Below are 24,687 nucleotides of genomic sequence, written 5' to 3' on the forward strand. Positions count from 1 at the left end.
GTGGCTGATTAGAAGGGATCAGTTTGTGTCCAGCAAACAACAAATCTCTCTGAAAACCAACAAGAACCTTCCTGAGCAGTAACCATTTACCTTTCGAGCACCAAAGTCTGGTGAAATTTATATATGTTCAATTCTGTGCAAAGTATAAGATTTGCCTGCAACCAGTGAACTTGGAGGAGTGAGAAGTGAGATTGGACTGTGAATTAAAGAACTTTTCTGAACTTATATACACATTACATACATGTGTGCTTAGAATTAGAAGGGGGTTATGTTAGGTTAAGTTAATAGTAATAAGTTAAAGTTTGAAGCTGTTTTCATGTCTAAAGATAATTAAAAGGAATTTTTGTTTAAGTAACCATTTGTCTTGGAGAATATCTATTGCTGCTGGGTTTTGGGGTCCTCTGGGCTCATAACAACCTCCTCTACAGTATCAACAAAGCATGAATATGGCATAGATTGCATGGGATTGAGAGATCTAGTCAATTGGATACCAAATTGCCTTGGCAGTAGGAGGAAGAAGATGGCATTGGAGGGTTTCCCCTCAGACTGGTGGCCTGTGAACACTGATGAGGAAAAGGAATTGGTGTTAAGTTCACATTGTCTGTCCTTTTTACCCATCTAGATGAGTATGGAGTTGGCTGATTAGTAAATTTGCTGATGCCACCAAGATTGGTGATATAGAGGACAACTAGGAAGGTCATCCAAGATGTCATTGGGATCTTGACCAACTGAGACAGCAGACCAGGAAAGGGGAGATGGAGTTTAATTGGGATAAAGTGTTATATTTTGGTAAGTCAAACCATCACCGGACTGGTAGAGTAAATGGTATTTTAAGAGAAATTTAAGTCATTGTTTTCTATATAATCCAATGAAGCTATGATTGTGCATTTTCAGTGACAATGTGAGGGACCTAGACTCAATGTTTAATATTTAAACATGAGAGTAGTTTCTGTCAGAAAGGTCAGAAGAGGAAGTAGTCTCAAGTTCCTTTGCAAGTTTAAATTTATTGTCATATTGCATAGGTACAATGTCAGATTCAAGACTTTCTGCAATTGCCCAGGTAGGAAAAAGACACGACGCATAAGAAAAAGATGTATAATAATATAAATGAATGGGGAAAATGCAAAATACTCGCTGCCTCTGATTGAAACCATTTTGTTAATGTGGCAATGAGATAATAAACACCCTAGTTTGTTTTGTAGGAGATTTGCATTTGCCTGTCCAGGTGAGTGGGGACCCAGGAGGCAGTATAGGGGTGGGGCGGGCGACAGGCCCAGGTGAGCAGGGAGCCCAGGGGGCAGTGCAGGGACCCAGGTGAGGAGAGCAGGGACCTGGGAGCAGAGCAGGGGGTGGAGGGGCCTAGGTGAGCAGGAACCCAGGGGTGGCAGGGCACCCAGGTGAGCAGGGCAGAGACCCAGGGGCGATAGGAGGCCCAGGTGAGCAGGGGGCTGTGGGATGGCAGACGGACCCAGGGGGGCGGAGGGACCCAGGTGAGCCCAATGACATCTCTATTTGTCAAGGCCACCCCCGATCACGTGGCTGCTCCGGGAAAGCGGATTCTGGCATGGGGGGGAGGTAAATGAAGGGGGATTTCACGACATCAGCCCCGTTACCGTTAGCGCCGGCGACGATTCACGGTCATAAAACCAAGAGATAAAATAAGCAGCAGTGGAGCCTTCTTGGGTCGGACGAGGTGTTGGCAGCGACGCGCTTTGCCACAAGCCTCCCTCCCCCCCCGCCCGAGTGGTCCGGTCCATGGAAGCGGCCGGTCGGGCTGCGCGCGGACCTGCTCAGTGACGCGATTCCGCGCTACGTGTCGCGGGCGGGCGGGTGTCGCCGAGTCGCTCCCTCCCTCCCGCTCCTTCATTAGGTGGCGAGCGCAGCCAGACATGTCCACCCCAGCACGGAGGCGCCTGATGAGGGATTTCAAACGGTAGGAGGGAGGCGCTGGGCTGGGCTGGGCTGGGCCGGGCCCGGGGGGAGGGCCCGTTCCTCCCCACCGACCGTTTAACATGGCGCTGGGAAACGGGATGGGATGGGGGTCGGGGAAGGGGTGTGGGATGGGCGGGGGAGAGGGGGTGGGTATGGGGGAGAGATGTGGGGGAGAGGGAGTGGGGGAGGGGTATGGGGGAGAGGGAGGGGGGTGTGGGGGGGGAGAGGGAGGGGGTGTGGGGGGGGAGAGGGAGGGGGTGTGGGGGGGGAGAGGGAGGGGGTGTGGGGGGGGAGAGGGAGGGGGTGTGGGGGGGGTGGGAGGGGGAGGGGGTGTGGGGGGGGTGGGAGGGGGAGGGGGTGAGAGGGAGTGGGAGGGTGAGAGGGAGTGGGTGGGTGGGTGTGGGGGAGGGGGGTGTGGGGTGGAGTGGGGGAGGGGTGTGGGGGAGAGGGGGGGGTGGGAGGGGGTGTGGGGGGGGTGGGAGGGGGAGAGGGAGTGGGAGGGTGAGAGGGAGTGGGGGGGACGGTGGGGCCGGGCTTTCAACTCCCTCCTGCCCTCAGCTTGCAGGAGGATCCTCCGGCTGGTGTGAGCGGAGCTCCCTCAGAGAACAACATCATGGTGTGGAACGCAGTTATATTTGGGTAAGTGAGGGGGTCAAGGCTTCAGGCCGATCGGGGCTCCCCCCCCCCCCCCCCCCGAGTCGCGGTGGTTCCAGGCGTTGGAAACCTGGCTGTTTGTTTTGTATGAGAAACCACCGAGTTTAACTGGTTTCCTGAACTGGCCAGAACAGAGATGCTGGATCTGTGACCCTTCTCACTGTAATGCTCTCTCTCTTCTGCTTTTACCTCCTAGGCCAGAAGGAACCCCCTTTGAAGATGGTAAGTCCAGAAAAAAAATCCACTGCAGTTGAAGTTTGACATTATCTGCCAGTCTAATAAAGTCTGTCGATTTGGGGATCCTCTGGGTAATTAGATGTGATGGGAAAATATAATAGTGAAGTAAGAGGTAGAAAATGTAGGTGACTTAAAGCCAATTAAGCATAGTTTGTAAGAATAACATCTTAATTTATTTTTCAAATAAAACAAAGACTGAGTATTGGTGTTGGTTTAGGGCTGCTTCCTGCGAGAATGGGATGTGCAGAGACATTCATAAAGAAACGGGTGTTGATTTTAAAAAGAAACAATGCTGTGAGAAGTGTGTGCTTTGAGAATCTTGGATCACAGGTGTGATTTAACAAGATCAAGCAAAAGGTGGGCAGTGAAGCAAGTTGACTGTTGTACATTTTTTATTGGCCATCGGCATTGAAGGGAGTGTGTTGCAGATGCATGTGGTGTATAATTTTAGATAAAAGCCCTGTTTCCGTGCTGCACAGCTGTGATTGTGACATGTTCCCGTAGTCGCTCATAATTCAGGATTTTTCAGATGATCTTGGCCAGAGAAGATTAAAATGATGTTAGTGGAGATTATTGTTTTATTTACAGCATTTTGTAATTTTGATATCAAAGATGTGCTGTGATGAAGAACAAAATAAATTTGGCAGTGTTTGTGTTGCCAGACTTTCAATCTGTTTCAGAATAAATGAAGCTCCATTGTTTAAAAATAAACGTCAATATTAAATTTTAAATAGAAGACTATTTAAAGTGCAGTTAATCTGAAAGAAGTGAAACTAATATTTAAAATGTTTGAGTTGCCACGCTTTGACAAAAATGTGCCATTACCTTTGAGCTTGGGTCCAGGTATCTGAGATTGCTTGTGTTATTTCAATAGATAACCAAAGCTAACCAGAACAAGTGTTCGCGATAACAATTGTCAAGAACAATCCAGATTTGTTGCAGACTGAAGGAACTTTGGTGTGTGTGTGTGTGTCTGTACTTTCTGAAGTGATGAACAGCCGGTGTGAATTGTGGATGGTTCTAAGTGCAGGCCTGACATTTTCATGCTGAATAGATGTAAACAAAAGCTGAATGAAATCTGAGCTCGTGGGGTCATTTGCTTGCCTTATATTCTTGGGTTAGCACTGGAGAGATGCTGCTTTTCAGGTGAAACTTGAGGTAAAAGGTGCAGTAAAACTACTGCAAAGTGAGACTGGGGAGAAAGTTTTTCCATTAGCAGGTCAAGCATTAAAGGATGCAGATTTAAAGTGATTAAGACAGATTGAAAAGTTCCACAAAGAAAATCTTCGTGCCATGAATGATGATGTAAAACGAGCAGGCTCAAAGTGTGCTAGTTATAAATTCAATTTGCTTAAAATTAAATTGGGTACACTTTTGAAGTTGTTTATTTCACAAGACTGGCAAAGGGGCAAGAAATGGACAGGCTGACCGAAGTTTATTGGGCCAAATGTCTGTTTGCAGTGGTTTAAAAATTTTAAGCACATGACTGACACCAAGTGAGGTGGGAATCTTTTCTCAGTAGAGCTCTGGGGTTTTTCCAAGTGCAGTTTAAAACCTTAAATGCAGAATAATGGCACATTTTGAATAAGTAGGTACTGTGGCTGAGACCAAGTCTAAATCTCACCAAGACCTTCATCGCAATTTCCAAGTCTCTTGGGCAGGCAAAGTGACATTTTGACTTTTTTTTTTCCTCGCCCTTCACTCATTGCCACCAGAGCGACTCCACTCCCTGGGTTAAACATTTGGAAGCTTTTTTCAATCCTTTCTAATTTTGAGATCAATTAAATTGGGTAAAATCTGAGATTGAAACCTGGCAGCACAGACAGCAGCTGTTGGATTCTAGAGCCAGGAAGAACTCAACAGATGAAGCAACATCCTGTGAAGGCAAAGGGTGGTAAAGTTTTGAAACCTTGGCACTTAGTTTCCAGGGCCTTGCTTGAGGTGAATTTTATGACCTGTCGCCACATAATTTACGAAGGCTCAACCTGTGAAGGCTAAATCTGACTATAAAAACACCAGAACCAGTTCTAATTTCAATTCACTTCCTATGTAAATTTACATCAGTTTCATCAGGCGTCACATTAAATGGGATTTATTTACCTTGTAAATGTAGGCCATTTCCTTTCCGCAGATACGTGCCTTGGTAAATTATTTTTCCTGATGTGAAATCTGTTGAGTCTTGCTCAGGAAATTTATTGCATCTACACAATTTAACATGTAAACTAGGCTACTGGATTTAAGAGCTCCTTCTGCCACAACTTTTAAATTTTGACATACAGCACAGTAACTGGCCCTTCTGGGTCACGAGCCCTGCTGCCCAAATACCCCAATTAACCTTCAACTCCAATACGTTTTGAATGATGGAAAGGAACTGGAGGAAATCCACACAGAACATACAAACTCCTTACAGACAGTGGCTGATTTGAACCTGGGTTGCCGGTGCTGTCCTAGCGTTGCACTAACTGCAAGTATCCACTATCATCAACAAACTTCACTGTGTATCACTAACAATTCAATGCTACGTCTGTAATTTTTTTTCCTCTCTTATTCTAGGAACTTTTAAACTTACAATAGAGTTCACAGAAGAATACCCAAACAAGCCACCTACAGTTAGATTTGTTTCAAAAATGTTTCATCCAAATGGTATGTAAATGAATTGCTGGTTTATTAACATTAATTAGTGTCCATAATGGAGAAAATAAAGGTGGTATGTATATGCACTTGTTGCTAGAATAGAAACAGGCTGTTTTGGCCCATCTTCTCCAAGCTGATCATGTGTCTATCTGCATTCAACTTATTAACCTACATTTGGCCCCTCTCTATCTATACCTTTCTTCTTGAGTCCCTAACCAAATCCCTTGTAATTTTATCTGACCATAGTGCCTCTTGGCAGCCTTCTCTAGATAATCACCAAAACTGAATCCTGGAACACATCCAAGTGAATCTCTTAATTCCTTTTATTTTGACACGTAATGCTACATAAAATGTAATGTACACAGACATTTCCTTTTGCCTGCCATAAGGTCACCATTAGTGTTGCCTGGCACCCTTAAGAGAAAGAGAAGCAAAAGAGAGTCCCCTCTCTACGAGATCCTTGTTATTAGTGTGCTGACCAGAATGGCAGGTGGTGGTCTTGCTGAGCTCTACCCCGTTCTTTATTAAGTTGGAGTCTAACCTTCCCAATCTTGTATTCGATGCTCTGAATAATGAAGGTCAATGTCCCATACGCTGCCTTAACTACATTATTTACCTGTGCTGCCTACTTTCAATGTTTTCCATCCTTGTACACAAAGATACCTTGGTTTCTCTGTACTCCCTGCCTCGAGCCTTTGCTTCATCTGTGAACTTGGTCATCAAGCTTTCAACATCCAAATCATTTGTGTGTCTTACAAACAGCAAGAGTTCCAGCACTGTGCCAACACCGGTTTCAAGCCCAAAAAACAACCCTTTACTATTCTATATGAAGGAGTGCCTTGAAAATTAGCAAGTACGATAAAGCGATGGCTTTTGCAGTCTGTGTCTTCTGGCTCGTACATAGGAAGGAGAGTATGGGCTAAGGAGCTGGGGGAACCTTGGAGGGCATGAGGTTACAAACACCTAGAAAAATATCTGATTATTGGAAAAAAAATCTCCTTTTCTACAGCAGGCCCTGTAATAGTGTATTACAGTTAATTTGATTATATTTACAGGTTAATACATCAATACTGAATATTTAACTTTTAGGATCTGGGTGTTATTGGTAATGGCACTGTTTAAAGCCCTTGAGATATCACCATCTGAAATTATACCGATTGTAGTTTGAGACTACTCCCCCATTGCCACTAAGTAGTAAATTTCAGAATTTGTTGACTCAACAACAGTAAGGAAGTTGAGCTTTTTCCAAGTACAAGTGATATGTGATGCTGGGAATTTAAAGATACTGGTGTTTCCTTTTGATCCCTGATAGTGCCAAGGGCTTCAGATTGCAACCAGGAATTGTTCTATGTTTTCAGGAAAAAGGTGGGGTGACCCAAATTGCTTGTATCCAGAGCCTTTATATTCCAAAAATAGAAATTCTGGTAATCTTGCTTGAGTCCTATTTTTGCCTTCATGTACAGGTGTCTAACCTTTTATCCAGTATTCCGAACACTGGAAAACTCCAAAAACGGCCACTTTTTTCAGTAGATGACATCTACTTATCAAATATGGTTTTTGCACATAAGTAATGTTAATTTCTCGTAATAAATCAACATACTTGCCTCCGGAATGTCCGTTTACCCTAAAGTTGAGTTGTGGTGTTAAAAATGTGCAAATATTCTCTTTTTTAGTGGGAGACCCTCCCCTCTCCCCACCCCAGTCCCCTGTCCCCATGGGTGCCTTCTTTTCAGTGGAAAGGTGACTCGACCGCCAACATCCAATGGGAGAGAAGCAGGCCATGGCTGTTTTTGTTGCCCCTAATCCCTCATGCAGACCGCTCTGCCAGTGCATTTCCAGCTGTGTGGGGAATTATGGGTAACAAAGATGGCCATTGAGCCATCGCCAAGATCCAGTGCAGTGCACTGGTGAACTCGGAGTAAGATGGAGGGGGGGGGGGGGAATGGACGGAGCTGTGCTGCTGGGGTGTTCCTGAAGACCTGCTGGACAAACTACAAACTAGTGGAGTGTCTGGGCCACCCTGTCACCTCTGACCTCCACCTGACCTGCTGGCCAAAAGCATCCTGTACGGCACACGTCAATCCACCAGTCAGCCCATCCCAGGGTGCAGAATAGACTGGCACCAGCCCTGAGGGGGTTGGATGCGAGGTTCTAGGGTCAAGGCATTTGCTTAAAGGGACTGCCTTTAAAATAATTGAGAAATCCTAAAGATTCTGAACATGGCAGGTGTCTAGTCCTGATGATCCTTTGATAAAAGGATCTGTATTTGTCACTTTTTGTCTATGACTTCAGGCACATGAAACTTTAACCCAAGTGAGGAATCTGCTTTAGCCAGTAAATGGGCTTTCGTTTTTAGTTTCAATGTTTTTATTAAATTTTTCCAATAATTACAAAAATTAGAACCCATATTTATCTAAATATAAAGAGGTTTATATGGAAAAAAATCTATACAAAAGACTTGTGTAAGAAAATTAGTTACATGTAAACTAGATACAACAAAGAATTTAAAAAAATTGATAGTAAACTACAAATTCTATCCCCTTCCCTGATGAAGTTATTTAGTAAAACAACTTCACTCCCATTTATAAAAATACAAACTTACAAGATCTAAATGATAATATAGATTATGAATTTCTTTTAAAAATCTCAAACTTGAAAAGTTTAATTCTGTTACATTAGAGGAACATTTGATTCTTTCCAAAGTTAGCTATGCCATCATGTCCTATAACCATTGAATATGAGGGACAGCATCTTTCCATCTCATTAATATTGCTCATCCAGCAATAAGGAAAGTGAAAGAAACTATATAGGATTGAAACACAGTTAATTTCAAATCAATTTTCTTAGAGAAAGAATTAGGTATATGATTTGCATTAAGAACTAAAGATTAGGTTTGAAAGCTATCTTCCCAAAATTTGGAAAGAAAGGAACAAGATGAAAACATGTAGTAAAGTGCTCTCTTTAGTCTTGTATTTGCCACCAATCTAGCCATTCTGACAGTGCTTTGCTGTTCTCATGTTCACCCTGCACCCCAATGTTGTAGCATCTGCAAATTTGGAAATTGTGCAAACTGCCTAAGGCCAAACCATCAGCTCCCTGAGTTACAAATGACCTGACAGATGACAATCCAACTTCATGCAAATTCAGAATATTTATTAATAACTGGATACAGTGTATATTAAATTATGGATACTATTTTGGTGATTATGAAATTCAAATTGTTTTAAAATTTATCCAATCGAATTTTAGAAAAATAGGCTTGATGTACTACCTTAAGTTGAAGAAGCAAATGACGGACACAAAGAGGAGGAATTTACCAATTTTAAGATAGAATCCCATGTAGTATCATTTTCATTTGTTGAAAAGTTGAATTATGATTGAATATGAAATGAGGTGTCAATGTTTCCAGATTGGTGTCCATGGTAAACCAATTCAGCAAACATAGCTGATATTAATTCAGCAAACATAGCTGATATTAATTCAGCAAACATAGCTGATATTAATTCAGCAAACATAGCTGATATTAATTCACCAAACATAGCTGATATTAATTCAGCAAACATAGCTGATATTAATTCACCAAACATAGCTGATATTAATTCACCAAACATAGCTGATATTAATTCAGCAAACATAGCTGATATTAATTCACCAAACATAGCTGATATTAATTCACCAAACATAGCTGATATTAATTCAGCAAACATAGCTGATATTAATTCACCAAACATAGCTGATATTAATTCACCAAACATAGCTGATATTAATTCAGCAAACATAGCTGATATTAATTCACCAAACATAGCTGATATTAATTCACCAAACATAGCTGATATTAATTCAGCAAACATAGCTGATATTAATTCACCAAACATAGCTGATATTAATTCACCAAACATAGCTGATATTAATTCACCAAACATAGCTGATATTAATTCAGCTAAATTTTGAAATTTGAATGCTGCTGAATATGCAGTTTTCAAAATGAGAAGTTTCTGAAGTTATGAAGCTGGGGGGATAATGGTTTTTTTATAGTTTGCTACATTCAAGTGTTTATCTTGAAGGAAATGAGTAATTTTAGATATACTTTAGTCTATGCAGATGGCAGTATATGTCTGGATATACTGCAGAATCGCTGGAGTCCAACTTATGATGTGTCTTCAATTTTAACATCCATTCAGGTAATTGTATGTTTTCTTTCTCACCGTGCATTAAAATGTCAGATCACCCCATCTTGATGCACTTCTAGAATTTTGCAGAGAGGTCTATAGCTGGCCATTTTGAGGTGTGCAACATTCTCTCTTCCATCCCTTGTCCTTTACTTTCAGGGTGTGTCTGCCTTAGCTTGCTAGAACATACTGTCCCAATGGAAATGTAAAGTTGCAGAAAGAAATGCATTTTGTTACACAGTGGGACAGCATGCTTCACATTAGTTACTTGGAATTGTTCAATTTCAGAATAAAATCTCTCTACACTTGGCTGACAAAGCTTGAGAGTGACTGGCATAGTCAACTGAAAATAACAAAATTCTAAAATTTAAGAAAATGTAAAACACTGGCTTGTCATTACAAACACAACTGGTTCTCTAATATCCTTCAGGGAAGGAACTCTGGCATCTTTGCATGCCCTGGTCAAATTCTGATTCCAGATTGTCAAATGGGTTTGATTCCTAAGTTTCCTCATACCCATCTTGGCTGTTCTTCCAACAGCAGGGCAACAAATTTGCTCTGCAGGAGGCAAGTTGATTCTGTGGTTGCTTTCTTGTTCCAACAAGAAAACTGATTAAATGCTAGTTGGAATATTGTATTAATTTCTGGTCACCTCATTACAGGAAGGATGTGGAAGCTATGGAGAAGGTGCAGAGGAGATTTACCAGGGTGTTGCCTTGATTTGAGAATGTTTCATGAGACAAGGTTTGCAGAGCTTAGGGCTTTTTTCTTTGGAGTGAATAAGGATTAGAGGTGACTTAATAGAGGTCTACAAGATTGAAAAGCATAGAGAGGGTGGACAGCCAGCACCTTTTTTCCCCAGCACGAGAGTAGCAAACACCAGAGGAATCAGTACAAAGTGAAAGGAAGAAAGTTCAGGGGAGAGATCAGCAATAATTTTTTTTTATTTTACAAAGTTGTGGGGGCCTGGAATGCATTGGTGGGGTGGTGGTAGTGTCTGGAACAAAAGGGGCATTTAAGAGACTCTTAGGCACATGGATGAAAGAAAAGTAGTGGGTTATGAGGTAGGGTTTAATTTTTTTTTGAGTGGGTCTATAAGGGGTCGGACAAAATTGTGGGCTGATGGGCCTGTACTGTGCTGTCATCTTTGGCTTGGCTTCGCGGACGAAGATTTATGGAGGGGGTAAAAAGTCCACGTCAGCTGCAGGCTCGTTTGTGGCTGACCAGTCCGATGCGGGACAGGCAGACACGATTGCAGCGGTTGCAAGGGAAAATTGGTTGGTTGGGTGTTGGGTTTTTCCTCCTTTGCCTTTTGTCAGTGAGGTGGGCTCTGCGGTCTTCTTCAAAGGAGGCTGCTGCCCGCCAAACTGTGAGGCGCCAAGATGCACGGTTTGAGGTGTTATCAGCCCACTGGCGGTGGTCAATGTGGCAGGCACCAAGAGATTTCTTTAGGCAGTCCTTGTACCTTTTCTTTGGTGCACCTCTGTCACGGTGGCCAGTGGAGAGCTCGCCATATAATACGATCTTGGGAAGGCGATGGTCCTCCATTCTGGAGACGTGACCCATCCAGCGCAGCTGGATCTTCAGCAGCGTGGACTCGATGCTGTCGACCTCTGCCATCTCGAGTACCTCGACGTTAGGGGTGTGAGCGCTCCAATGGATGTTGAGGATGGAGCGGAGACAACGCTGGTGGAAGCGTTCTAGGAGCCGTAGGTGGTGCCGGTAGAGGACCCATGATTCGGAGCCGAACAGGAGTGTGGGTATGACAACGGCTCTGTATACGCTTATCTTTGTGAGGTTTTTCAGTTGGTTGTTTTTCCAGACTCTTTTGTGTAGTCTTCCAAAGGCGCTATTTGCCTTGGCGAGTCTGTTGTCTATCTCATTGTCGATCCTTGCATCTGATGAAATGGTGCAGCCGAGATAGGTAAACTGGTTGACCGTTTTGAGTTTTGTGTGCCCGATGGAGATGTGGGGGGGCTGGTAGTCATGGTGGGGAGCTGGCTGATGGAGGACCTCAGTTTTCTTCAGGCTGACTTCCAGGCCAAACATTTTGGCAGTTTCCGCAAAGCAGGACGTCAAGCGCTGAAGAGCTGGCTCTGAATGGGCAACTAAAGCGGCATCATCTGCAAAGAGTAGTTCACGGACAAGTTTCTCTTGTGTCTTGGTGTGAGCTTGCAGGCGCCTCAGATTGAAGAGACTGCCATCCGTGCGGTACCGGATGTAAACAGCGTCTTCATTGTTGGGGTCTTTCATGGCTTGGTTCAGCATCATGCTGAAGAAGATTGAAAAGAGGGTTGGTGCGAGAACACAGCCTTGCTTCTGGAAGTCTAGAAGTCTGTACTGTGCTGTAATGTTCTAAATAAAGCCCTATTATATAGCTTTCTACAGGCAGTCCCCCGGGTTATGAACAGCTCGTACTTAAGAATGGACTCTTCCCCAATTCGCGCGTGTGCATAATGTTACCTCATGAACCTGTTGCATCTTGCGTACAAATTCGGCTTATGGACAAACCCAGATAACGGAATTGATTTGTAACCTGGGGACTGCCTGTACTTCTCTGACACAAGAACATTCTTTTGAGCTGAGGGATATTTATACTGGTAAATAGCATATTTGCATTAAAGCAACAATTTTTATACAAGTCTCATGGAAGTTGATGTACAGTAGGATTTCAAGTGTATCTCAACCCCAACCTCTAAAGAGCAGCATTACCATGTCACTGACATTTATTGCTCCCTTTATTAGCAAAAGTGGTCCCTGAGTGAGATTGCTAATTGGTGCTAGATTAAAAAGGTTTGTTCATGCAAGTCATCCCATGAAGAATACGAGATGACTGAAATATAATTTTGGTGGATTCTGTTAGATGACTTTTAACCCTTGCATCTTGTCTGAATCCACATGCTGAAATTGTCCAATGCATCGTTACCTATCTCCAGGCCGCTCTTGTCTGTTATTTGTACTGCAGGAAGAATCAAAATGAAAATGGATGTTATTGGAATTCACCACTCCAGTTAAAATTAAAAAGACTTTCCACAAGCTGTGTCAATGGTAAAATATAGTAGAATGGTCACTTTAAAATTTAGCCTGGACATTATAGTTTTGGAAATGTGGCAAAGCTGAGATGGGTCACAAATTGCTGACATTATGCATTGCTCAGCAGAAACTGATGCTTTTATTTCTATTGAGTTTTGTTGTTGTACTTTAGGGGAATTGGAGGGAGTAGACAGAGCATTGAATGATAAAGGGTCTGAAGCTTGCTACCTAAGAGCATGGAGACAAAAGTTCCACTTTTTTAAGTACTTGCATAATACAGGAATGTGGAGCAGCCAAAAAGCTGGGGGAAATGTGCTCTCAGTGGGTGGAGGATAGAGGTGTTGATTCGTGTGATGGGCAGGCTGGCTTAACTTTTCATTCAAGAAAACCTAAAGGGTTCCCTCATTGAATATCTGTGCTCTTGTGACAAATTCTTTGCAGCCATTTGGCACTGGTAATGTCACAGTTCTGACATGCCAATTAACCTTGAAGGTACCTTGAGGGAATCACATTATGGATTCTTGCTCTTGCAAGCTTATTTTTTCATCTTTATCCAGTCTTCCAACAACTAATTTAACTTGATTACCTTACTTTCTTCTCGCAGCTCATGCCTACATTTACAGTGGTGAGAATTATAATATTCTGGCAGGCACTGTACTCTGTTGTAACACTGATTGTTCCTTGTCAATCCTTCTGGAAAGCCATCTAAAAAGCAGTCCTGGTACTAAATTATCTACAAGTTGAAATTAATTCCAGCAAGCTTGATGATTAAAACTCTCTAAGCCAATAAATCATCTGGTTACTAATTGTGGTACTTGCTCACTTTTGAAAGGTCTTGTGTGACAATCTGGCTTTGGCTTTCATTTTCTTTTGCACTGGTATTCCAAGGCATAGTTCAACAGGTACCTTTTGTGAACACATTTTATCAGCCAAATCAATTTGAGATTGGCTGATTGACCACAGCTGTGACAATGGTTAGAGGGTTGTTAGGTCATATGGTTCAAATAAACATTTAGTTGTCTATTGAATGCAAACTATTTTGCTCATTGTATGATGCTGGCTGTGTATGGTGTCTAGCACCTTGTTAGCGTGAAAGGACAGCCTGAGTAGATGGTTAGAGCAGTAAAGAAACATGGTTTAGCTTCACTTGTGAGTATAGCAATATACAATCCCTTCAAAACACAGTGCCGCCCTAATTTATTTTCAGGTTATAATCAGGTTTGAGATTTAATGCACTGTGTAATAGGCTTTTGCCTGGCTCACCTTGGAGAAGTGCAACTGCTGGAATGACGTGATGTCTGTGGGGGAATTTGAATTGTAATTCTGTTCTCTTGAAGCACTTTACATAGTCCAGCTGCATCTCCCCTCAGGCCACATGGATAAATAGAGATTCACTGAGCATACATGTGGCAGAAAATGTTGCAGATGGGCATTTCAGACTGATGGATGGGTGATTGGCCAGAACTTCCCTGCTCTAAGTAAACAAAGTATACTCTATCATTGCTGTTTGGGAGTGGAGGCCTCTCCAGGAAAAGTTAGTGGTACCAGGATCTCAAACTTTTCTTGCAAGAATGATTCCTGAAGCGAAGGGATTAGCATTTGAGGAACATTTGACAACTCTGGGATTGTTCTTGGGAGTTCAGAAGAATGAGAGGGGACCTCATGGAAGCATTTTGAATGTTAAAAGGTCTTGATAGAGTAGATGTGGCAAAGTTGTTTCCCATTGGTATGGGAGTCTAGGACATGTGGGCATAACTTCAGGACTGAAGGGTGCCTATTTAAAACAGATGCAGAGGAATTTCTTCAGCCAGGGAGTGGCAGACCTCTGGTATTTGGCACCATGGGCAGCTATGGAGGCCAAGTTATTTGGTATATTTAAGGCAGATATTGATGGGCATCTGAATAGTCAGGTGATGGGGAGAATGGAATAGTCATTGTGTACATTGAGAATGTAAATAGGGAAGGTGTGAGTGAAGAACTGGCTCTTAAAAGTAGTTTGGTAAACTTGATCTGCTTTTTACTTCCAGGGGAGAATACAGTGAGGTTAATTCAGCTGCAAATGATGTCTTGCTACTGCTGAGTTTATTTTGCTTGTTTTCTTAGTCTTTACTGGATGAGCCAAATCCGAACAGCCCGGCCAACAGTCAGGCAGCGCAGCTGTATCAGGAGAACAAACGAGAATATGAGAAGCGGGTATCTGCAATAGTGGAACAGAGCTGGCGGGATTGTTGACCTTGCCTAGTGCCTACGAACACTGTCAGGCCACGAGAATCATGAAGCATTTGGAGTCCTCATTCTAGCGTTATTTTGCAAGTTAACTGCTGCCGCCCGTTTGAAGCCTCTCTCCCTGGACGTTGAATCCAATCCAATGTTGAAGTGCATGCACTACTCCCTGGGGCACTTGCCAAGGAATTTTTAATTTCATTATCAGGCACATAATAAAAATGTGTACACACTGTCATTTATATTGCAGGTTGTGTGTAGCCCAGTGAATGGATTTTTCTAGGTGGGGAAACACGGATCTGCCCTTGCCAAAATCCGGCACAACAGTGAGAAATTAATTAAATTGCCATTGGGCCAATGTCACTTCTGTTTATGCAGTTGTGTGCCTCTTCTAAAGCCAGCACTGGAGTTCTTAATTACAAGAACTTGTACGAGAAGGTGCTAGTCTATGTATTTTAAAAAAATGTCCGGGGTACTGGAGCTTAGCAGGGTGGTCACATTTGTGACTGTTTCTAGTTCTGTTGAGTGTCTGTGTGTGTGAGCTGTTGTTGCATGCTTTGTTTTTCTTTCCACTTTATCAAGAACTACAGCCATCAGCTCCATTAGTTATGTTAGACCCAACACGTGTATTCAGATACCTAATGCAGTGATGTGAGATAAGGGAAAAGACCCCTCTTCCTTGTATTGTCTGATGTTCAAAGTACTTTTTTCTGCACATTAGTCTTTTGAAGTGACAGTATAACTTTGCACTATAGTAAAACCCATGTAAGAAACTGTACATTTTCTCACTACTTGTAAATAAAATTATAATCTTATGATTGTGTTGTGTTCCTGACAATCACAAAAGCTTTCAGTTTAAATATTGACATATACAATTGTAAAATACAGCTTGAAGTATTAAGGCTATTCAGACTTGTAAATGTCCTGAGTGATTATTTTAGTCTCAGTTCTGGTCTTGCCTGTGGGTAGTTAAAAGTTGTACTTATAAATGTGTTACATTATTACTTGGATAAATCTACCAATAGCAATGAACAGAAACCTGAAATGGTTTATCTTTAAACTTCTCAAATCATGTCCATAATCAGTATAAATGATTTAGGATGGGAAATTCTTTAAACCAGTTTGCAAATGATAGGGTTTAAAGTGCCTTGAACATGGCAGTTTTTAAAATTGTTCCAAGCTCATTTGAAGAAGCTTGGCCTATTTAAGGGACCTAGACTATAATTAGGCTTTAAATCTTCAGAAAGAGGTTCAAAGGGAAAGTTCAGTTGACTCACCTTTCTTCCATTCCTCCTCAATTATGCAGTGGGTCAGCTTCTCAAACACTAGAAAGTAATTCATAACAAGCAATCTTTCAACTTTTAACCATTTTTGAACAACCAGCCTTTTGTTGTGTATGAGTTATCAAAACAAAACAAACAGATGTCCAACATCCAAAGCTGGGGCAGAAGTAACCAAGGTTGACCTTGACCTGTGCCTTTAAATTTAGCTGATTTCAGATGAATTGTGGTACAGAAAGACTAGGGGGGATAGGTCATGGAAGTGCATTTCTTTGCCTTCACTGTTTTAGCTTGAAAATATGTAGGAAAAAAAAGCTTTTCCAAAAAAACTCAGGCAGTGGTCAATTGTGAAGAGGCTGATTCTACTACCCATCTAAGACTTGTTGCTGTAGTTCCAGAATTTCAGGAATTTGGCTCAGTGTATTGGACAGGGTTCTTGGACCAATGTCCAACCTAAAAGGGCAGCTTGAAGGTGATGATCACACCTGTGACACGGCTCCTTCATATTTGATACAGTTGCAACAATGGTATTGAAATAAGCCTGGTGAATTACTTCAATACCTGAGCTGAGAAAGTGACTGGGGCATGTACCGGTACTTATTTTAATGTCAGATGACCAAACTCTACTACTAGCAATCTTTGAGGGTTAGTGTAATATTGTTCCAGAAAAATTCTGTTCAGCTTTTGAGAGCAAATAATATTTTTGGAGGATGGGGAGAAGGGGATTAGAGGCTACGCAAGAATAATACTACTGATTCTAGTCAGCAAAAGGCTAGTACAGGGGAACTCGCATGCCAGAGAAATATGGCTGATAGGGTTATGGAGATCTACAGAAAGTGGCAATTCAAATATTCTCATGGTCCATATGAGGAATTACAGTCCACATCTAAAATGCATTGTTGATGAGTTTTTGTTTGCCAAGTAAAGGTGATGCAAATGGTGACTATTTTTCACTGTTTGAGGGATTATTTGAAGAAACACAAGGTTCCCCTCGGGAATATTACTGCAGTGGTTACCTACGGTTGGCTGTTACAGAGGACCTTCTGCCTTACATGGCCACCACCTTCTGTATGTTGAAGGTGCCTCTAAAGTTCTCAGAGGGTCTGGTAGCACAGATCCCAAGAAGATGGAGTTTAGGATTAGTGGGTTACAGTATCAGAATAACATTTAGACCATTTGTACCTGGAAGATTATGAATCTGAAATTGTGTAATTCCCTGTATAAGATATCAGGTGATAAATCTTGTTTTTTAAAGCCTTTATTTAAAAGCACAAATTGAATGAAATCCTTTATTCTAAGCCACCTGATTACAAATAAGTAAATATCCAAGTTAATCAGTAGCCTTACAGATTCTTCTTACCTTTTTTTCTTCCGAATATAAAAGTTGATTTCTGCAAGAATATAAAAGACATTGTATTGAAACACATCCTAGTTTATACATAATACAACTAATGTAAACACTAGGATCTTCTACAACTTCCAGTAATTTAGAGATCCAAGTCACTGCCGATTAGAAATTCTAATACCTGATACTTAGTTGAATAATATGTTCAAGTGATTTCTTATCAAAATCATCTTCAATAAAAATTGTATTGGGGGGGGGGGGGGGGAGAGAAAAGGAATGACTGGACCATTGATCTTAGAGTTTTCATACTACATATTGAAGGAAAATTGGCCGCAATCTACTCATGAATGATGAGTGATTACAAAGGATCATTCATTTTAATTTTCATCGTTCTATTTTGAAACAATCTTTTGAATACAATGGACCACCATACTTAGACAAATACTCCTTAAATTCTAAAAGGCATCAAATTCATTTGTATAAATATAGGGAATTATAGAATCATAGTTGTACAGCACAACACAATAATGGGCCCTTCAGCCCAACTTGTCCATACTAATCAAGTTCTATACCTTAGCTAGTCCCACTTGCTTGCATTTGGTCCATATACCTCCAAACATTTTCTTTCCACATACCAGTCTAAACATTTTTCCTCTGCAGCTCATTCCATATACCCACCACCTCAGGATAAGAGGGTGCCCCTCAGGTCCCTTTACATATATGCCCCTAGTTTTAGGCTCCCAAGGAAGTAGATTATTTACTTTATTTGTGCCCTTTGTGATTTTATATACCTCTAAAGTTCCTTTCTCAGCCTTCTGCACTGCAGAGAAAACAGTCCCAGTCAATTCTTATTATTCAAGCCCTGGTAAATCTCTTCTGAACTCTTCCCAGTGTAATCCATCTTGGCACAAGAACTTCAGTAACAAACATCTCTTACCTCCTCAGCCACAAAGCATGGGACATTTTCTTTGTATTCCCTGAGAAATTGCACCAAAAGTGTCTTTCATTCATTTACTTAACATGGAACCTCTAGCCAGTCTGTTTTTTATTAAGCATACCAAACATAAATTATTTCAGCAATAATTCACCTGACTCTGAAAGATAGAAAAATACCAAATAAATTTCCATTTAAACTCAAGTTGAAATTGCAATGAATACATTCTTTCCACAAGAGGGGTATAAGGAGCAGGTCCCTAAGTTTAATTCATAAAATAGTTTCAACAAGCCAATCTATTATATTTCAACATTGAAACTTTAAAATGACACCATTGGTTTTTGGACATGAAAAACATCATAACTTTGTGGGAGTTTTTTGTTTGTTTCTTCAGTCCAAAATTTTTTTTTTCTGAAAAATCAGTTTTCAGGATAATTTATTTCTATGTGGTCAGCATTTTAAGTGCAAGAAGAAAAGATTTGAAGAAAGGAGTTATGCAGAAAGCAGAGCAAGATGTGTGGATCTCAGCTGAAACAGAGTCGAGTTCAATTCAGATGGAGGCCATAGCTCACAGTACTTTATTCCAGATACAATTACACTGGTCAAACAAGATCTTGTTTCTTGAAGTTTTGGGTGGATTGTATGTATTTTGGGTGGTTGATCATGAAAATCACCTTAAAAGCTTTCTATCAGGTACCACTTTTTAAGAGACTGTATCACCCATTTTTGTGATTTCCTGTCATATTTTACACCTGCTTCAAAAGTACAAAACCATAAAGTGCAACATGTCATTAAAAATTCATTTTCTGCATTCGCACTGCAACTTCTTCCCTGCTGAACATGGTGAAAGGTTTCACCAGGACATTGTGACTGGAAAAGTGGTATCAGGGCAACTGGAATTCATTAATGCTGGCCAACTATAGTTAGACACTGACACAAGAGGCATCAGATGCTGAGTACAAATGATCAATTGAAGAGAAACTCAGCATCCATATTTTAGGCCTGCACCCTTTATTGAGATGACAGAAAAAGGAGGAAAGAAGCTGGGGGAGGGACCAAGGAGGTAGGGTTTAGGACAGACAGGTGTGGGAAATTGAAGATATAAAGTACAGGAGCTGCAGCAGAACTGGGTTAACAAGTCTACGCCCAGTCGACATAGTGATCAATTAGTAAATCACCTTTAAAATTTTTAAATAAAAATTTGGAATAAATACAGCCTAGGACTTAGAAAGCAGAAAATGGCACTCGATATATTTAAAATTAAAACACACAGCTGCTCTGTGTCAAAATAAATGCAACATTTAACAACCTGCCAGAGGAAAATCCAAAGCAATCTACAATAAAATCTTGCCATCCAGAACTGAAGTCAGAATGCACTGTTCCACATAAAGGAGTGAATAATTAAAACCTAGAACTACTAAAACAAAATTGAACATGGTGAACTAAAATTTTAGAACAAGGATATCAGTCGTTTTTCTGGTGCATGGAGTGACAAAACGGAGAGAGGGTTGAAAGGATTGTAAACCCCATCCAGAACCTGACTGACAATAAAGCCATGGTTTACAGAGAAAAGGAAACATAATCCAAGTAAAAGGCTCCTCCAGCCTGATAACCTTCCTGTTATCTGTGCTCCATCAAGACTGACTGACTTTAACATGCCCAATTTTAATCATTCGCAGCCATGCTTTCAGATACTATGACCACAAGCCACAAAATCCCCTTTGGAAGATGGTCATCTTCAAAGTGACACATCAAATCATCTCTTTTCATTTGTCTGATACAACTTTATGGCTCAGTTGCGGTATTAAGTGTTGTGCTGTGACACACAAATAGAAGATGTGTCTTTTTCTAAATGATGAAGATCACAATCCGATTCCTTTTTTGTCATGTACAGGAACTCAAAAGCACAGAAAGAGGGGCCACAAGCCCAATACCTCCACCAATAAGAGAAAGAGAAGCAAAAGAGTCCCTTCAGAGACAGAGTGGCTGTGGATTCACCTCCTGCACTCTTGTAGCCTCCTGTCCATTCCAGCTGTGAACCAGAACTCCAGGTTCCAAGCTCCAATGAGACTGGAAGTTGATAACACCAGAGGCCTTTTAGGAGCTCTAATTAAATATCACACCCTCACATATCCCAGGCCTGATGCTGCAACAAGAGCCAGTCTCCAGCATCCCACAGTCTGGTGCACTGCTGTGGTCACCTCCAGTCTCCTCCTTGGCAGGGGGTGGGTGTGTTCTCCCACTCTGGAACCCTGCCAGATAACAGCCAGTGTCTTCCCTCAATCTCATACCCTCACTAACGTGACTTGAATATAATGTTCCATCAAACTGAAATTCAGGTTTCAGAGCTGGCCTCAGATCATCCCATCTCAATTTTTCCCCATCTGATGTTGTATAGAGCATGGAAGTCCTACAGCATGAAAACAGGAGCAGAGGCCCAGCTTATCCATCCTGAACATGTCCTGCTTTTTTCCTCTACTTGTCCATATTAGGCCCAAACCCCTTCATGTAGTTATCTGTTCTTTTAAAAAACAAAACCTCTCTCCATTTAGCCTAAAATTATGACCTCATATTTATCTCTTCCAATCTGTGGAAAAAGCCTGTCCACACCTTTCATAATCTTGTAAACCTCGATCAGATCTCCCCTCATTCTTCTTTACTCCAAGAAATAAAGGCCTAACCTGTTTAATATTTCCCTGTAACTCAACCCCTGAAGACCTGGCAACATTCTAGTAAATCTCTGCACATCATATTCCAAATTTGGCATCACCAATGTCTTAAACGATATTAACATCCCAACTCCTATACTCAATACATTGATTTATAAAGGCTCACTGGCTAATAATTACCTGGTTTAGTTTTGGAGCCTTGTTTAAACAACAGGACAACATGAGAAAGGATCTAGAAGATTTGGATTTGGGATATGTTCTTTTCTGGAAAGAGTGAATTAGGAAAGTGGATGGCCTTCAAGGGTGAAATTTTGAGTGCAGAGTTTGCATGTTCCTGTTAGGATTAAAGACAAAGTTAACAGGGAACCTCACTGGTCAATAATTACCTGGTTTATTTTTGGAGCCTTGTTTAAACAGAAAACCACATGAGCAACCCTCCAATCCTCCAGCACCTCATCCGTGGGTAAGGACATTTTGAATAAATCAGCCAGGGCTCCTGAAATGTCTAAGGGAATATATCTGGCCCAGGTGATTTATCTACCTTTATTCTCTTTAAGGCAGGAAGCACCTCCTCCTCAACCTCCATCTGTTCCATGACTCTTGTTTCTCTTCCTTCCTTAGGCACTCTGCCGGTTTCCTGAGTAAATACTGATGCAAAAAAAAAAAACTAAAATCTCCCCCATGATGTGAGGCTCCACACATAGTCGACCACTCTGATCCTCTAGGGGACCAATTTTGTCCCTATCCTTTTACCCTTAATATACTTATAGAATCTCTTCGGGTTTACCTTCACATTAATCTGCCAGAGCAACCTCACAACTTTTTTTCCTTCCTGATTTCCTTCAAGTATTTTCTTTTTTTGTGCTCTTCAAATACCTCATTAGGTCCTTGCTGGCCACATTTACTGTACACCTCTCTCTTCTTAACCAGATCGCCAATATCACTTGAAAACCAGGGTTCCCTGTTAACTTTGTCTTTAATCCTAACAGGAACATGCAAACTTTCCACGCAAACTTTCGCCCTTGAAGGCCATCCACTTTATTAATACACTCTTTCCAGAAAACAACATATCCCAAATCCACTCCTCCTAGATACTTTCTCATTTCTACAAAATTTGCCTTCCTCCAATTTAAGAACCAGACTTAACCTTTTCCATAAATAAATTGAAGCTAATGACATTAAGGTCACCGGGCCCAAAAATGTTCACCTACACATACATCTGTCACCTGACCTGTCTTGTTCCCTAATAGGAGATCAAGGACTGCGTCCTTTCTGTTTGGTAACACTATGTATTGAATTAGAAAACTTCCTTGAATACATGTCACAAACTCCAAGCCATCCATCCTTTTACAGTATGAGATTCCCAGTCAATATTTGGAAAGTTAAAATCTTCTACTATCACAACGTTCTGTTCTCTCTCCCCCTCTACAGATTTGCTCCTCCAATTCTCTGACTATTGGGGTGATCCAATATACACCCCTATCAGTGCGGTCACTCACACCTTTCCCATTTCTCAACTCCACACATATGGCCTCTGCAGACAAGCCCTCTTGATTGACCTGACTTCACACAGCTGAGTTGTTTTCCCTACCAATGCCACTCCTCCCCCTTTCATCCCTCCCCTCCATCATGTCTGAAGCAACACCCAGAACATTAAGATGACAGTCCTATCCATCTTGCAACCAAGTCTCACTTATAGCAGCAACATCATAATCCCATGCATCAATCCATGCCCCAAACTCGCCAGCCTTTCTAACAAAAGTCCTTGCATTAAATACACCCGAGCTCATTTCTATCACATACAACCCTTTGATTTCTGTCTGTATATGACCTTTATCCTCCTCCTTCCCACTAACTGCTCCAACATTCTGGTTCCTCTCCCCCTGCAAATCTAGTTTTAACTCATCGGGGCAAGACTAACAAACCTACCCACAAGGATACTAATCCCCTTCCAGTTCAGATCCCACCTTCCCTGGAACACAGCCCTGTGATCTAGAAATCTGAAGCCTTCCCTACATTATGTCCTCAGCCACGTGTTCAACTGCCTTATCCTTCTATTACTAATCTCTCCAGCACGTGACATGGGAAACAATCCTGTGATCACTTCCCTGGAGGTCCTCTTCTTCAGCCTAGTACCCAACTCCCTGAACTTTCCTTTCAAGACCTCCTCACCCTTTCTAACATTAGTCCCTAGTGGACCACAACTTCTGACTGATCACCCTCCCACCTAAGAATGTCGATCTCAGATATCCTGTACCCTGGCACCAGGGAGACAACATACCATCTGGGATTCACGATCTCCTAACTATGGAATTCCCTATCACTACAGCCCACTTCTTTTCCCCCTTCCCTTCTTAGCCACAGCACCAAACTCTGTGCCGGAGACCCGTTTCCAATAAATCATCCCAACAGTATTCAAAGTGACATACGTGTTTTTCAGGGGAAGACTCTTCACTTCCGTTTACCTGTGATGCCATCTTTAGTTACTTACCTGCATCCCTATTCCCCTCTGCTACCATTAACAGAGTCAGAACGGCCCTGGCTAGATTTACCCAAATGGACATCTCACACTTCTCGGGAGTTGAATTGCATCTGAATTCCTTAGCCATTTCCCACCTGATCGAGATCCCATTGTAACCTTCACTGTCCACAATAGCACGTATTTCCATGTCATCGGCAAATTAATTTATGCATATTACCAAAATTAAAGGTCCTTGTACTGAACCAAGTCACTCCACTAGTCACAGACCTCCAATCTGAAGAACTGTCCTCCACCACTCATTGATTCCTATCACCAAGCCATTATCTTATCCAGTTGATGACCTTCCATAGCAACCTACCATGTGGGATTTTATCAATTTACTAAATTCCATATGAATAACACCCTTAACTACCAGTCACCTCTTCAAATAATTCTATCAAGTTTACAAGACTTGATTTCCCCACACACAAACCTTCACTGGCTCTCCTTAATTCTCCCAATAGATGCCATCTCAGAATCCTCTCCAGCAGTTTCTCCACCGACGACAGACTTAACAGGTCTGTAGTCACCTAATTATCCTTAACAACACAAAGTAACAGTGCCACATTCGCCATCCTCTCGAACTTCTCATGTCCTCAGCCATGTTAAAAGTGACAAGCCCCCAACTCTTCTTTATGCTTTCCCACAATGTTCTGGGAAGCCCCTGGACTGGACTTGGGAGATTTATCCACCCTGATGCAATCCAAGAATACTGCCTCTTTACTACTGATGTGTCCTTGGCTACCTTTACCTCTCTCACTTACTTATCCTGCTCCACAGTAAAAGTATGTTCACATTTCACTTGTGATCATCCCCATTTGCTCTCACTCTAGACATTGATGCTCAGCCTGATTCACAAGGGGACCCATTCTTTCTCTTGGGACTATTTTGTGAATGCACTTGTAAAATCTTTTTGGTTCTCATTTAAACTGTCATTGCAAAGCATCTCTGGCCAGACGCATTTCCTTCTTCACTATGCTAATTTTAATATTCCTCAAGGATTCCCTCAGACTGGTCTGCCTTCTTTTGCATTCTACTGTGCCTCTGTATCTTTTG

The 24,687-nt window shown here is 41.7% G+C and overlaps 2 protein-coding genes across 4 annotated transcripts in view; both read left to right on the plus strand.

Moving 5' to 3' along the window:
• The window catches only part of LOC138740263 (sorting nexin-13), a 114,632-nt gene extending 114,277 nt beyond the window's left edge, over positions 1-355 (plus strand). Inside the window, exon 16 of the mRNA XM_069892632.1 lies at positions 1-355. This exon is cut by the window's left edge and continues 797 nt beyond it. The gene's annotated coding sequence lies outside the window, so the exon portion shown is untranslated.
• Positions 1-15,697, plus strand: part of ube2a (ubiquitin-conjugating enzyme E2A (RAD6 homolog)) — a 16,410-nt gene extending 713 nt beyond the window's left edge. The window contains exons 2-7 of one of the 3 annotated variants that reach the window (XM_069892647.1): positions 623-789; positions 2,491-2,571; positions 2,783-2,808; positions 5,377-5,466; positions 9,550-9,638; positions 14,763-15,697. In XM_069892647.1, coding sequence (XP_069748748.1) covers positions 2,546-2,571; positions 2,783-2,808; positions 5,377-5,466; positions 9,550-9,638; positions 14,763-14,891 — 360 coding nt within the window. In that variant the 5' untranslated portion in view covers positions 623-789; positions 2,491-2,545 and the 3' untranslated portion in view covers positions 14,892-15,697. Of the gene's footprint in view, positions 1-622; positions 790-1,264; positions 1,315-1,375; positions 1,934-2,490; positions 2,572-2,782; positions 2,809-5,376; positions 5,467-9,549; positions 9,639-14,762 lie in introns of those variants that run through there. The other 2 variants (XM_069892648.1, XM_069892646.1) reach the window with 2 other exon arrangements.
• The last annotated feature ends 8,990 nt before the right edge of the window (positions 15,698-24,687 follow it).

The sequence above is a fragment of the Narcine bancroftii genome, chromosome 8 (genome assembly GCF_036971445.1).
Source record: "Narcine bancroftii isolate sNarBan1 chromosome 8, sNarBan1.hap1, whole genome shotgun sequence".
Classification (NCBI taxonomy): Eukaryota; Metazoa; Chordata; class Chondrichthyes; order Torpediniformes; family Narcinidae; genus Narcine; species Narcine bancroftii.